The sequence below is a fragment of the Epargyreus clarus genome, unplaced genomic scaffold, assembly GCF_041222505.1.
Source record: "Epargyreus clarus isolate Ecla_fem2 unplaced genomic scaffold, WU_Ecla_fem_2.2 ptg000016l, whole genome shotgun sequence".
Taxonomy (NCBI): Eukaryota; Metazoa; Arthropoda; class Insecta; order Lepidoptera; family Hesperiidae; genus Epargyreus; species Epargyreus clarus.
Genome location: NW_027332224.1, coordinates 5,149,279 through 5,162,783, shown reverse-complemented (window position 1 = coordinate 5,162,783; position 13,505 = coordinate 5,149,279). Strand labels below are relative to the sequence as shown.

The 13,505-nt window shown below is 34.2% G+C and overlaps 1 protein-coding gene across 1 annotated transcript; it reads left to right on the top strand.

The window, feature by feature from the left end:
- Positions 1-6,618: 6,618 nt before the first annotated feature.
- On the top strand, positions 6,619-11,044 carry Dhfr (dihydrofolate reductase). The gene is made up of 4 exons (XM_073081574.1): positions 6,619-6,936; positions 7,494-7,665; positions 8,761-8,871; positions 10,566-11,044. Exons 1-4 carry the CDS (start codon positions 6,851-6,853, stop codon positions 10,752-10,754), a joined length of 558 nt encoding a protein of 185 aa, XP_072937675.1. The 5' UTR covers positions 6,619-6,850; the 3' UTR covers positions 10,755-11,044.
- The last annotated feature ends 2,461 nt before the right edge of the window (positions 11,045-13,505 follow it).

Below are 13,505 nucleotides of genomic sequence, written 5' to 3'. Positions count from 1 at the left end.
TTGTAGAATGATTTTTAGGATTCCGTACTCAAAGGGTAAAACGAAACCCTCCGCTGTCTGTTCGTGAGTCACAGGGCTTTATCTCTTAAACCGTAATAGATAGGCACTTGATTTTTTTGCAGACGATGCAAAATGATGGTCGCTATAACAACAAATACTAAAAATTAATAAAAGAAATATAGTTCAAAAAACTAAAAAACACGCTTTTATGATAAAATCAAATAAAAAGTAGAAAATAATAATGTAAAAGTATGTGAAGTCTACCAATTCACACCTTCTCAGCGCGGTGGACTATGGCCTAATCCTTCTCATTCTGAGAGGAGACCCGTGCCCAGCAGTGGACAGTAATGGGTTGATGATGATGTGTATGCTAGAAAAAAATACATCAGTATGGTGATGCAGCTACAGCCAAACAAATCAAAGTCCAAGTCTTTAGGAAAATAATAAGAGAATTGGATTAATTGTAACTTTTGGTTTAACTTTATCCAATCAGTTAATTTATTTTGGCGCTGGATGTTATTGAAAGATAACGAGTTTTCGAATTGATGGATGCCATTTTATTGTATTACTCTACTTTGTTATTACTCTTGAATTCATTTTGTCTGTAATAATAATAAAGAATAATTTATTTTACGCAGTTAGAAAATACTTCAATTTGAGATTAATTAATATTTTTCATTACTCTATTTTTGCTTATATTTTTAATTTGAGATTTAGATAATAATTTTCTATTGCATCATAACTAATCTATGATCATAATCATAATATAGCTTTATTAATTTTTTCACGTAAATAAAGTTGAAATTCCTCTTTGTAATGTCTAAAAAACTTACTTTTTACTTTTGCCTATTATATGAAAAGAAAAAGGGTATTAATTTAAATCTTTTTAACGAGGATGAAACTGCGAGGCGCACCTCGTTAAATATATTTTTACGTTATTATTTAAGTTTATCTATAGCTGAGGGTTTGTATCAATTAATGCCGTTAGGGCCGTGGACGAGTGCTATTAGCATACCCGTGGTCCCGACAAAGGGTGATCAGAGGAGCCCCGTAGGAATTTAGCATAGAGTATAACTATATACAGGGTATAGAGAGGCAACTCTACGTAATTTTTGACATAGATAAAGCGCCCCTAGTGGCCTGCCCCAGAACTACTCACGTATGTATGTTATAAGTTGTATCTCCAAAACACGAACTGTAAATGACTGTTGTAATGTTTGTGATCTGTAAACATGACGTTGTCTCGGGCACACGGGTAGTGAGGTGACAGTCACGCGGTAGCCACGAGCAGGAGCGGATGTTACTTGCATACTGGTGTGATAACGAGCCAATTACCGTACGCGTAAGACACGGAGTACTACATGTGGCGACGAGGTAAAAGGTCAGTGTTAAATAATATATATATCTATATATATTCTAAAAGAAAAAACAAGGAAGAAAAAATGAATATGTATGTAGATGGATGATTTAATGGTTTAAGTTTTTATGCAGTGGATGTGTGTAATAGATTGTGTTTAGTATGCGGGGGCTTCAGGTTTATCTACTCTATTAAAAATAACTAATTTCGAACTTTCTGTCGGTCACGAAGAACAATTTATTTTAAAGTGACAACGGCACCCGCATCGGCTTCTTTCAATATGTAGGCAGACGCTCACTAGATGGCGCTACCAGTAGCGTTTCTGAACAGATTGTTAAATTACCGGAGGGTCAATAATTCAATATACATATGAATAAGATTTGCACGTGTAAAATATTTTTAGTAAATACACTAAAAGATTATATTGAAACAAAACAAAATATGTACCTTTAATTTACCAAACAAAACCTTAATATCTTGTTTCGTTTATCACTTTGTAGGTCTCTTACAATGTTCCCGATGATTCATCGCGTCGCGGCATTGCAATGCGGATTAATGTTATATTTTAAACTACCCGTAAATTGAATTGAAATTAATAATTAAGTATTGTGTATTAAATGCGACTTTAGTAACTAATCGTTTTAATGGATTAAATTAATGACTTAAATGGATTAAAGTTAAATAAATTAGCTATAAGAATGTTATTAATCCTTGACTTACTTAACATGAATTTTTGTACCATAATTACATGGATTCAAAAGACTGTTAGGCGGATGCCTGACGTTTAAGATTTTAATTTGTATAGTGTAAGATTGCTCAATTTTTCAGTAGTTCTAAATTCCTTCCGGTGATTTAATAAACTTAATGCTGTTTTAGAGCATACGTACTTATTGAAATAATTATACTGTGAGTTAGGTAGTACGAACCTACATGAAAATGTAAATTGTGCGTGACGTGCGTGTGTTAGGTAGTACAAACCTACATGAAATTGTAAATTGTACGTGATTGTGTGTTAGGTAGTACGAGCCTACATGAAAATGTAAATCGTGCATGATTGTGTGGATTGGGTAGTACAGACCTACATGAAATTGTAAATTGTACGTAATTGTGTGTGTTAGGTAGTACAAACCTACATGAAATTGTAAATTGTACGTGTTTGTGAGATTGTGGAAAAGGTAGTACTCGTTAATATAATACTACTAGATACCCGTGTTTACACAATGGGACGCCCTAATAGTATACAGTAGTCACCGAAACTAACTTCGGTTCCAGGTCGCCCCGAATCTATCTACTCCGAAAATGACAAATTTATTGCCAGCTCCTGAAAAGCTAGATCTCGAAGGAGACAACGCTACAGTTGCTCTGAGATGGGAGCAATGGAAAAGATCTTTTCACATATATTTGGAAGCATCAGGAATTACAGGCGAAGGAAGACAGAGAGCAACATTGCTCCTTTTAGGAGGACCAGGACTCCAAGAAATTGTTTACAACTTACCTGGTGCTTACGAAGAAAATTCTACAAATGAATCACAAGTGTTTAAAACAGTTATTGAGAAGCTGGATGACTATTTTCTTCCAAAGCAAAATAAAATTTACGAACGACATTTATTCCGTCAAATCAAGCAGGATGAAGGGGAAAAGTTTGAAAAATTTGTTGTGAAATTGAGGAATCAAGCTAGAAAATGTAAATTCACTAGTCCCGATGAGCATATAATTGATCAGATCGTGGAAAAATGTTTTTCGTTAGAACTGCGAAAAAAAATATTAACATTAGGAGACACTGTTACATTGGACAAAATCATAACTGAAGCAAATACTTTAGAATTAGTAACTCATCAACTGGAAGAGTATGGCCAAAAAATAAAATCAAATGATATCAACACAATTACAAGTCGCAAAAAATTTACTAAAACAATCACTAGTTTGCAAATAATTAAACTTCTAAAAGAAATATTCAGTCGTCTCGGATATCCTTCATCAATTACAGCAGATAATGGTCGGCAATTCGTTAGCGCCAAATTCAAGGAATATTGCCGACAGTGCAATATAAAACTATTCAACACAATACCTTACTGGCCTCAGCAAAATGGCGAGGTCGAGAGACAAAATAGGGATATATTAAAAAGATTAAAAATTAGTCACCTACAAAAAGAAGATTTAAAGGAAAGTATGTGGGAGTATTTAATGATGTACAACTCAACCCCACATTCTGTGACAGGAAAGACACCTACCGAACTTTTCTTCAGTAGACAAAATAGGGATAAGATTCCGTCTTTACTTGACAACAATAGTAAGATTAATGATTCCGAAGTAAGAGACAAAGATAGAATGGAGAAAGAGAAAGGAAAAGAGTATGGAGACAGGAAACGACATGCTGAGTACCCATCACTTTCAGAAGGGGATAAAGTATACGTTAAAGATATGGAAAAAGGAAATAAGCTATCAACCACCTTTAAACCGACACCACATGTTGTAGAACATTCGGACGGTGGAGATGTAGTTGTAAGGAATGAGGAAACGGGACAAAAACTTAGACGGAACGTAATCCACTTGAAGAGAGTAGAAGGTGAATGGAAAGTTCAGGATGAAGGCCCAGGTAGTGAATCAAGTAATATTGAATAAGGAATTTGTTGTGAAACATTGTACTTGATGGAGTGATTATGTTGTAACCAAATTATTATTGATTAATAAATTTATAATAAGAAAGGGATGTAATGTTTGTGATCTGTAAACATGACGTTGTCTCGGGCACACGGGTAGTGAGGTGACAGTCACGCGGTAGCCACGAGCAGGAGCGGATGTTACTTGCATACTGGTGTGATAACGAGCCAATAGGGAATATGCATGTGATTTAGATTTGCTTGTTATTTTTTTCCTCGGTACATTACGGTCCTGAAATTACATCTTAACCATTATTTTTTCTTTATTTCGTGTTAAATTGTTTAAAACTTTAATCAAAAATCGTAAATTATGCGCGCGAAATTCAAATTTGAAAAACGCATTCCCATTGGTCGAATCGAAAAATGACGTCACATAGCGTGTTACGATGTTTATCGGCGTCGATATTCAAACTGTTTGAGAGAAAAAATGTTTTTGTCTATATTCCTACAGTGTTATTTATTACCTAGTGCGATTTTTCTAGATAGTATTATTAGGAATAATCAAGAACAATGATTGAAAGTAGTTTTGTCAAAGCACAATCGGACTATTTACCTAAAATATGCAAAATGAATAAACTGTTTTTTATGCATAGGTCAATTCGGAAATATTTAACTGATCATAACTTATTATGTTAATATTCTTTTTTTTTTCTTTTTTTTATAATATAGCAGACGAGCATACAGTCCGCCCATGGACATCTGTAATCAACCCCAGATAGGATTAGATATTCCTACCTAAGGTCGGCCACAGATGCGCCGCTACCCCTGAGGACTAAGCTGGAACGCCTCGGAAAAGTCTGTCTCCTACCACACCCTTCAATCTGGAACACAGCATCACCTAACACTGCTGTTATTAGGTAGAAATAGGTGTGGCGGTGGTGCCTCCGGAGTCGAACCACAAAGGGTTCTACCACCTTCAACCTATCACCTATCTTCACCTATCTTTATAATATTATAATAGATTATAATGCATTTTGTGTTTCAAATGATAGTGTTTGTTGTAGAAGTCGATAAGTACCTAACGAAGTAGATGATCAATGCAATATTTTAAAATCATTTACCTAAAATTATTGTTTGTTACAGTAAATACAAATGTTAATGCGATTTTGGAGATACTATATCTGTTTCCTATAGTCTTGCACCACATTTTTCGTATTTTCGCATCTTTTGCAAAAGAAAAAAAACACTATATAATGTATTTATAGTACTGGTTTTGCACAATAACTCTAGGAAATATTTATAAAGTGGTTATTTAGCCTTTCCCATGATGTAAATAGCGATGAAACCTGAAAACGTTTAATAATACCTTTATGTGCATACAGTTATCATCAATATTAATACAAACCACGCTACGTGACGTCATTCAAAGAGCGCGTAAAATGGCGGCGTTCAAATGTGTCAAATTTTATTGATACTTTAAATAATTTTTAAAAAAATATTTCAAACACTAATAAAATTGTTTATATTTTTTACTATGTTAAAACGATGTGATAAGTGGTTTAAAATAATAAAATAAAAATGTGCATATTCCCTATTACCGTACGCGTAAGACACGGAGTACTACAACTGTGTTCCAAAGATTCACATTTATAATAATAATAATAATAATATAATTGTTTATTTAAAGTAACAAAGACTTATTTATTTAATTACAATTATTTTTTTTTGGTACATTACAATTTTATATGTAGGAAACTGCAATGGGAAATAAATCTACAGTCTACTCTATTGCTCATCATCTTCAGGATGCTGTTGGTGCTATCCCGGATACGGTACATCAGGGAGCTGCATCTTTTTCTCATTATAGTGTAAAAACAGTTTACATGAGCTTCTGCAAACATCCCTGATGCACTACAGTACCTTGGTAGTCCATTTACATTATACTTTTTTCTTTCTCAATTTTGATACAAGAAAAATACATTTACATACTTAACAAAATTTCAGAACGATACAAAAGTTTGTGACAATGTGAGTCTTTGAATCACGCTCCTTTACAGTTGATGTTAAAGATACAACTTACGTGGGAGGTATCAAATATGTACAGTTATCACAACGGTGTCTCTCTGAAGTGCAAAAACAAATTTTCAAATTGGAAACCATTAACATAGTTGCGGACATTTGACAACAGACACATTATTTTGACAGTTAACTGTCACTCCGTCGTCATTTTAATTTGAAGCTTCCGGGGCGACTCGTTATGTGGCGCTACTATAGACTAGTATCTGCACAAAAGGACCTTTCCTTTTTTATGTATGCCCCCCTGAAATTTAGCAGGTAGGAATCCGGTATATCCTTTCCGCTGCCCCCGCGGTTAAGAGGAATCCATTCAGGGTTTCAACACTAAAAAAGCATTTACCAACTGCAGATTAATATTTTTGCATAAAAATAACTAAACCATACAAAGTATTTTATTTCTAAACTTACTGAATTTTTAAAAATAATTTAGTAATTGCTATTTTGAAAGCTTATTACAGAATATGAACAAAATTTATTTAATTCAGTATGATAAAAGGAACGTACATTTTTATTATCTTCAATAAATGACACTGTTAAGTCAGTTAAGTGTCAATATTGTTATCTGTCGACTGTCACTAGTGTCACTGTCAGTAGTGTCACATTTTCTTACTCAATTTTTCATTTTCACGCTTATTTATTTGCCGTGATTATTTTATAATAGTTTTATTTTATTTTGTGAATTAAGCTGAACTTATTGAAAACATTGTGCCTTTAAATAACTAAAGCTTAGTTTACTCGTGTCGAATAACGAACACTTTGTATTTATTTAAGAGAGACTTATTTAAATTGTAACTAATTTAAATTAAAGGATAAAAGGATGTCGAAAATTAAATTGAATCTGATAGCGGCTGCGTGTGAAAACATGGGCATTGGTTCCAATGGAACATTACCTTGGAAGTTGAAGTAAGTACATACATATTTTGCTAATGTTAATATATAATATTAATGTGATTTTACCAAAGGATATAATTTTGGCGGGAAATGTGTTATCCTTATTTTTTATTATGTTCTAATTTGAGTAGGTATTTAACATAAATGCGTACGAATACAAAATCAGTAGAAAAATGTGTCTAATTGGTTTTAATTAAGTGAAAGTATCAATTTCGAAGAAACTTTGTTGGTTCTACTTGCGACGCACCACCTCAACATCTATTTCGGTCTAATAATAAGTGTTATGAGCTGCTTTGTTATATATTAAATGACCTGACGGCACCAGCACACCTAATTCTACCAAATAACAGCAATAGGCGCTGCTGTGTTCTGGTTTGAAGGGTGTGGTAATGGAGACATACTTTTCCAAGGCATTCTAGCTTGGTCCTCAGGAGTAGCGGTGCTTCCGTGGCCGACCATAGGAATATCTAATCCTATCTAGGAATGATTACAGATATCCGTCATGTGGACTGCATGCTTATCTGCTACTTCTATAGTATAATAAAAGTCTAAAAATTTTACTTTTTCAGAAAAGAAATGTCATACTTCACAACAATGACAACAAAAGTGAAAGATCCGGAGAAAATCAACGCAGTCATCATGGGTCGGAAAACTTGGGATAGTATCCCTTTGAAGTACAGGCCCTTGGCGGATAGAGTCAATGTTGTGTTGACTAATAATGTTGAAACTGTTATGGCTACGGTAAGAATAAGTTTACATTTTTGATTGATGATGATGATCATGATGATAAAGCAGAATAGTTTCTAGCTTAAGCCGATCATAGATACATTGTCACTCCTGAGGACTAAATTAGCGTTAGAAACCCCAGTGGTTTGATTCCAGTGACATCATCATCATCAACTCATTATTGTCCCACTGCTGGACACGGGTCTCCTCTCAGACTGAGAAGGATTAGGCCATAGTCCGCACAGGCCAAGTGCGAATTGGACTTCACATACTTTTGAAAACTTTATTTTTTAAGATTTCTCAGCTATGCAGGTTTCCTCACAATTTTTTCCTTCGCTGTTTAAGCTAGTGATAATTAATTTCTAATACACACATAACTTTTATAAATCAGAGGTGCATGCATGGGATTTGAACATTGGACCCCTTGATCAAGAGGCCAAGATTCTGAACTACTTGGCTATCATTGCTTTTGGCATCATCACTATTCCATAATCACCATTGTCACACCAATTTCTGCCTAATAACAGCAGTGTTAAGTGCTGCTGTGTTCTGGGTTGATGGGTGTGGTAAGGGAGACATACTTATCCACTTGCCAACTTAGACTTTAGGGCTAGCAGCGTTTGTGTGGCCGACCTCAGGTCTAATCTCATGTCAGCTATCTAATCTTATCAGGGGTTGGTCAAAGATGTCTATGGACAGTAGTCTTTAGGGCTAGCAGCGTTTGTGTGGCCGACCTCAGGTCTAATCTCATGTCAGCTATCTAATCTTATCAGGGGTTGGTCAAAGATGTCTATGGACAGTGGTAGCCACTTACCATCAGGTGGACTGCATGCTCATCTGCTACCCTATAGATAGATAGGAGTAGAAGGTAGTAGAGGTAGAAACCTCAGATTGGCCACATACGCGCTACTACCCCTGAGGACTCAGGGAACGAACGAAAAGTATATCACCCTCACCCCACCCTTCACACCAGAACACAGCAGCGCTACAGTGCTGTTAGGCAGATATAGATGTGACAGTGGTGCCTTGGAGTCAAACCACAAAGGGTTCTACCACCTTCTTATGTCCAGTAGTGAGACTGTAATGTGATGATGTATTTTACTTTTACAGGTTCCCGACGGAGTTATAGTAGTACCAGGTCTAGATGAAGCCATCAGTCTTGTAGAATCTCGTCCAGAAATAGAATCTACATGGGTTATAGGTGGATCATCTATTTATAAGGTTGGTTAATTAATTTATTTCTTTAAGGTGTTCTCAGATGCATAAAAGTCCAAGGGTAGCCTTACTTACCATGAGGTGGATTACATGCTCGTTTGCTATTCCTATATTGTTATACTACTTAAAAAAAGTGTGTGTGTGTCAGCTACGACGCACGATTGGAGTTTACTCCTTACGAATGATAATTATGATATATATCGAATAGAAAAAAGGGTAGGTAAATGAACGCATCTGCTAAAATGATAAGAGAAACAAACATATATCTGTAATTATTCGGATTATTTATATTACTTCAATAATGCGTATTACATAAAGTATGTTACAAAATAATATAAAATAGCGCCATCTAGTGGCAAGTTTTATAAATTGTAAGTTTGCAAGTTTATCAATCTATGTATTTTGGTTCCAAATATTATAATGGTAACTTAATATAATTGTTTATATTAAAGTAAATTTTAATATAATATAATTATTTATATTTAAAACAATGTTAAACGTTTTATAACTTAAAACTTAATAATTATAATTTCTTTGCCATCTATAAAATATCCTTGTTGCAATTTACGGATGAAATTTATATGAGACTCAATAAACATGTTATTATATGTAATTTGGATTGTTTCTGAATGTTTTATAAATTTAGAATTCATTTAAAACGTATTGCTAATTTTATATAACTTATTTTGAACATAATTCATTAGCAATAATTCTGTAATAAATATTAAATAATACTGTTTTGATTTTGCCCGTTTATCGTTGATAGATGGTGCTGATCAATAATGCATCCATTTTTATAAGTTAAATTAATATATCAGTAACTTACAAAAGCCTCTTTATGTTAAAAACTTATTTTGCTAATATTATATCTTATTCAATTGCTTACTGATTTTATATGTTACTCTTCTTTAAAAACGTTCTTAAAAGATTGTTAATCATATTATGGCGCCAATGTTCATATTTTTCACAGTGTTTATAAATGATCATACCTATAACTTAATTTATGCAAAAATGTAAACAAATTAGTTAATGACGTTTTAATGTTTTATATATTGCTAATTATTTTTATTGTAATAATTACTTTCATATGGGATTTGAACTTACTGTATTTTAAATTAATAAAAGCACTCTTGATTCATATTTTGGTTACCGTTACGCCTCAACTTTTCGTGTTACACTTGATTTTACTCCTCATAAAATTTCCGTACCGGGCCTTATAACTCAAATCGTTTCTTAAGGAGTAAACTCCAATAAACTCCAAAAAGAAGTAACGCGGGTGAAACCGCGGGGCGCAGCTATTTCTAAAATATAAGAGTAGCGTAAGTTACTGCTTATTGAATCGGCTACCTGCCAATAAAAGTCTCGTCAAAATCGGTTCAGCTATTTCAGTGATTAGCCAGAATAAACAGACAGACAGACAAAATTTTTAAAAATGTTATTTTGGTGCATGTACTGTATCTATATTCGTATGCATGTAGCAGAAAGCGGTTATTTCAATATTAAAAACAGACACTCCAATTCTATTTATATGTATAAATATAAAAACTTATATGTAAGTCAGCCTCTATATGTAAGTTAGCCAGCATCAACACTGTCCCACCGAAACAAAACCGTTTCATGCTAGAAATATATGTGACGGTGGTGCCTCCCCGGTCGACTACCTCTAGAACATAACCTAATCTAATTTCTTTCAATTCTAGGCAGCAATGAACCACCCGAGCTGCGGAAAGATCTACCTAACAGAGATCCAGCGATCGTTTGACTGTGATACCTTCTTCCCGAACATTGATAAGCAGCAGTTCCACCTCGTGGATGAAGAGGAGATACCAGGGGAACGGCAGGTGGAAGGCGACATCAGTTACTACTTCAGGGTCTATCGGAGACTATGAATCTTATATAACTATTTTGTAGGTGGTAGAACCCTGTGGTTCGACCCCGGCGACACCGCCACACATTTTTCTGCCTCATAACAGCAGTTAAAGATTGTGTTCTGGCTGGAAGTGTGGTAAGAACAATACTTTTCCGGGGTTTTAGCTTAGTCCTGAGGTAGTGACGCATCTGGTGCCGACCTCAGGTAAGAACCTAATCTTATCTGGGGTTGATTTCAAATGTCTATGGCAATAGTCACTTACCATTAGGTGGACTGCATGATCGTCTGCTACTCATATATTATAAAAAAAAAAACAATGTGAGCCGTCACGGGACGCCTGGCAGATGTGAAACATCGACATTATTTTGTAAAAGTAATATGCAGAAAAGAACATATTGTGATAGGAACTAAATATGTCATAATGATAAAATATTACGATTTCTGCGCATGGCGACGCGTCGCCACACCGTACACACTACTGCATATAGACTGTATATATATACCATCGTATAGCGTGGCGTGCCGTCGCGTGCCGTGGCGCCACGCCACGCATGCGTCGCCACGTCAGAAATCGGTTTTACGTGCGGCTATAGATGTTTCACATCAAAAATTACTGCTGATAATTGGCTAAATGCGAGTTGGACTCTTGCAAAGGGTTCCTAATTACCAACGTTTTTTTTACCAGCTTGCGGAGGGTAATGTTCTTCGAGCGTATATGTGTAAATGGCTGGACGGATTTTAACATGAAGTGTCGTTGGATTCGTCTAGTGTGGGAGTAGCATAGGGTTGTTATTTTAAGCAATCGGGTTTTTATTTTTATAAAAATAGTTTTATAAAATATTTTGATATTTAGTAGTAAATAGCAAAATATTGTAACTGACAATTGGATGTAGTTATGCAAAATGGATCTAACCCACAAAAACCGTTTTTTTAGTTACTATCACAAATGGCATCTCCACATCAACTTTCGTATATGCAAAAAATATTCAAGCTGCATGGTACATTTTTTTTAAATATGCAGATATCAGTGATACCAACCATAAATTAAGCAATTTAACTTTTACTAAAAGACCTATTTTCTCAAAAGATAGTTTTTGTGGTTGGATCTATTTTGCATAACTACGTTCAATTCGTAATTGTCGCCTTTGCTCTAAACAAAATAAATATATTTCATATTTCGTTTCAGTCAATAAGAAAGACGCTAAAAATCACTTAGAAATTATTAAACGTGTTACGCATTATTTTCATGTTTTGGATAGACAAAATACGTGTTTTTATCTAGTGCGTTTTAATATTATATCCTTGGAGTGACCAACCCAAAGCATTTCTACCCTCTTTTATACAAGTGTTTTTGTTTTAAATCGTGCTATGATCATTTAGTTGTTATATAATTTGTAATTACATATATTATGAGTACAAGTAATCTCAATGAGGCTGAAATACCTCATATAAATAGATACAATCGTTATCGTCGGTAATTTATAATTTATCTTTCGAAGTTTTGCCAACCAACGATTGACATTTGACACTTATTATGACTGTCATTAAGAATCGATCGATCAACTTTTTGTCTACATTTTTTTAAATTATTCTATCAATATTCTTATCACGCTTTTATTAGCTTGACCTTTATGTATGTAACGGAATCTTTGAATTCGATTTTTACCCACTTTGAACGGTTCAATTAATTTTAAATTTTGAACAATTATCAAGAACCGATAACGATAGATTTTAATAATTTTGTCCAATTCAAATTTTGTCTCATCAGGATTGTCTGGATTAACGATTTTCCTTGTACGATTTTAGCGTGGTTTTTAGTTTTTAAACTATAATTATAATTTTTATTTTATGGAAAACATAGATAGATTGATTTATTAATAACTAGCATATGTTGAAATTGCTAAACGTCGATTTATGGTACGAAACACTAGCTATTGAATCTTAATACTTAACGGGTATAATTTTAAATGAACTTAAGCGAATATAAATGCACCTAAATTAATTAGTATAAATAAAACATGTGCTTTACAAATGTACATCGAATTAGGTTATAATCATAAGTGTTTTAAATTTTATAAGCGTAATATAATCTATAAGGTCAGGGCTAGATTTAGAGGTGTGGAGGCGCCTTAATATTTTCGGAATTAAACCGGTTCCGAGTTAAAAAGAACAGTTTTTTTCATTAAGTCCAAATGTTATTGCCAAAAAATAAAATTATTTCAACACTGGAAAAACAATACACTTTGGAACAAAATCTTATAAATTGCCACCTGGTCTAAATGTGGTTATTTGTTTTAAAATTGTGGGGATACTTTCTTGTGGAGGCTCCGGGCAGCATCTTTGTCCCTCTAAGTCCGACACTGTACAAAGCCGATACTGAAATTATTAATTTAGTAAAGCCAATGTCGCTAAATTGAAAACTGTATTTTGTTAAATATAGCTTTTGATGTTGTTATTATGAAATAAAACATATTTTTAAGAGAGCACATTAGTGATAATTACGCTCGTTATTAATAATCAATCTGTCCAATGAATTGCCTACCAAAGATCGACATTTGATAATTACTTCAAACCATTGTAGGTGGTAGTACCCTTTGTGGTTCGACTCCGGCGGCACCACCGCCACACCAATTTCTGTGCGGTAAGGGAGACATACTTTTCTGGGGCGTTCCAGCTTAGTGCTCAGACCGTTACTCCTGCATCTGTGGCTGACCTCAGGTAGGAATATCTAATCAGGGGTTGCTTACAGATGTCCATGGGCGACAGTAAG

Bases quoted from the DNA above. Each gene is read 5' to 3' on its own strand.
- Dhfr (XM_073081574.1), top strand. From the start codon at position 6,851: ATGTCGAAAATTAAATTGAATCTGATAGCGGCTGCGTGTGAAAACATG. The intron at 7,666-8,760 runs GTAAGAATAAGT...TTACTTTTACAG, and splicing joins TTGAAACTGTTATGGCTACG to GTTCCCGACGGAGTTATAGT. The intron at 8,872-10,565 runs GTTGGTTAATTA...TTTCAATTCTAG, and splicing joins GTGGATCATCTATTTATAAG to GCAGCAATGAACCACCCGAG.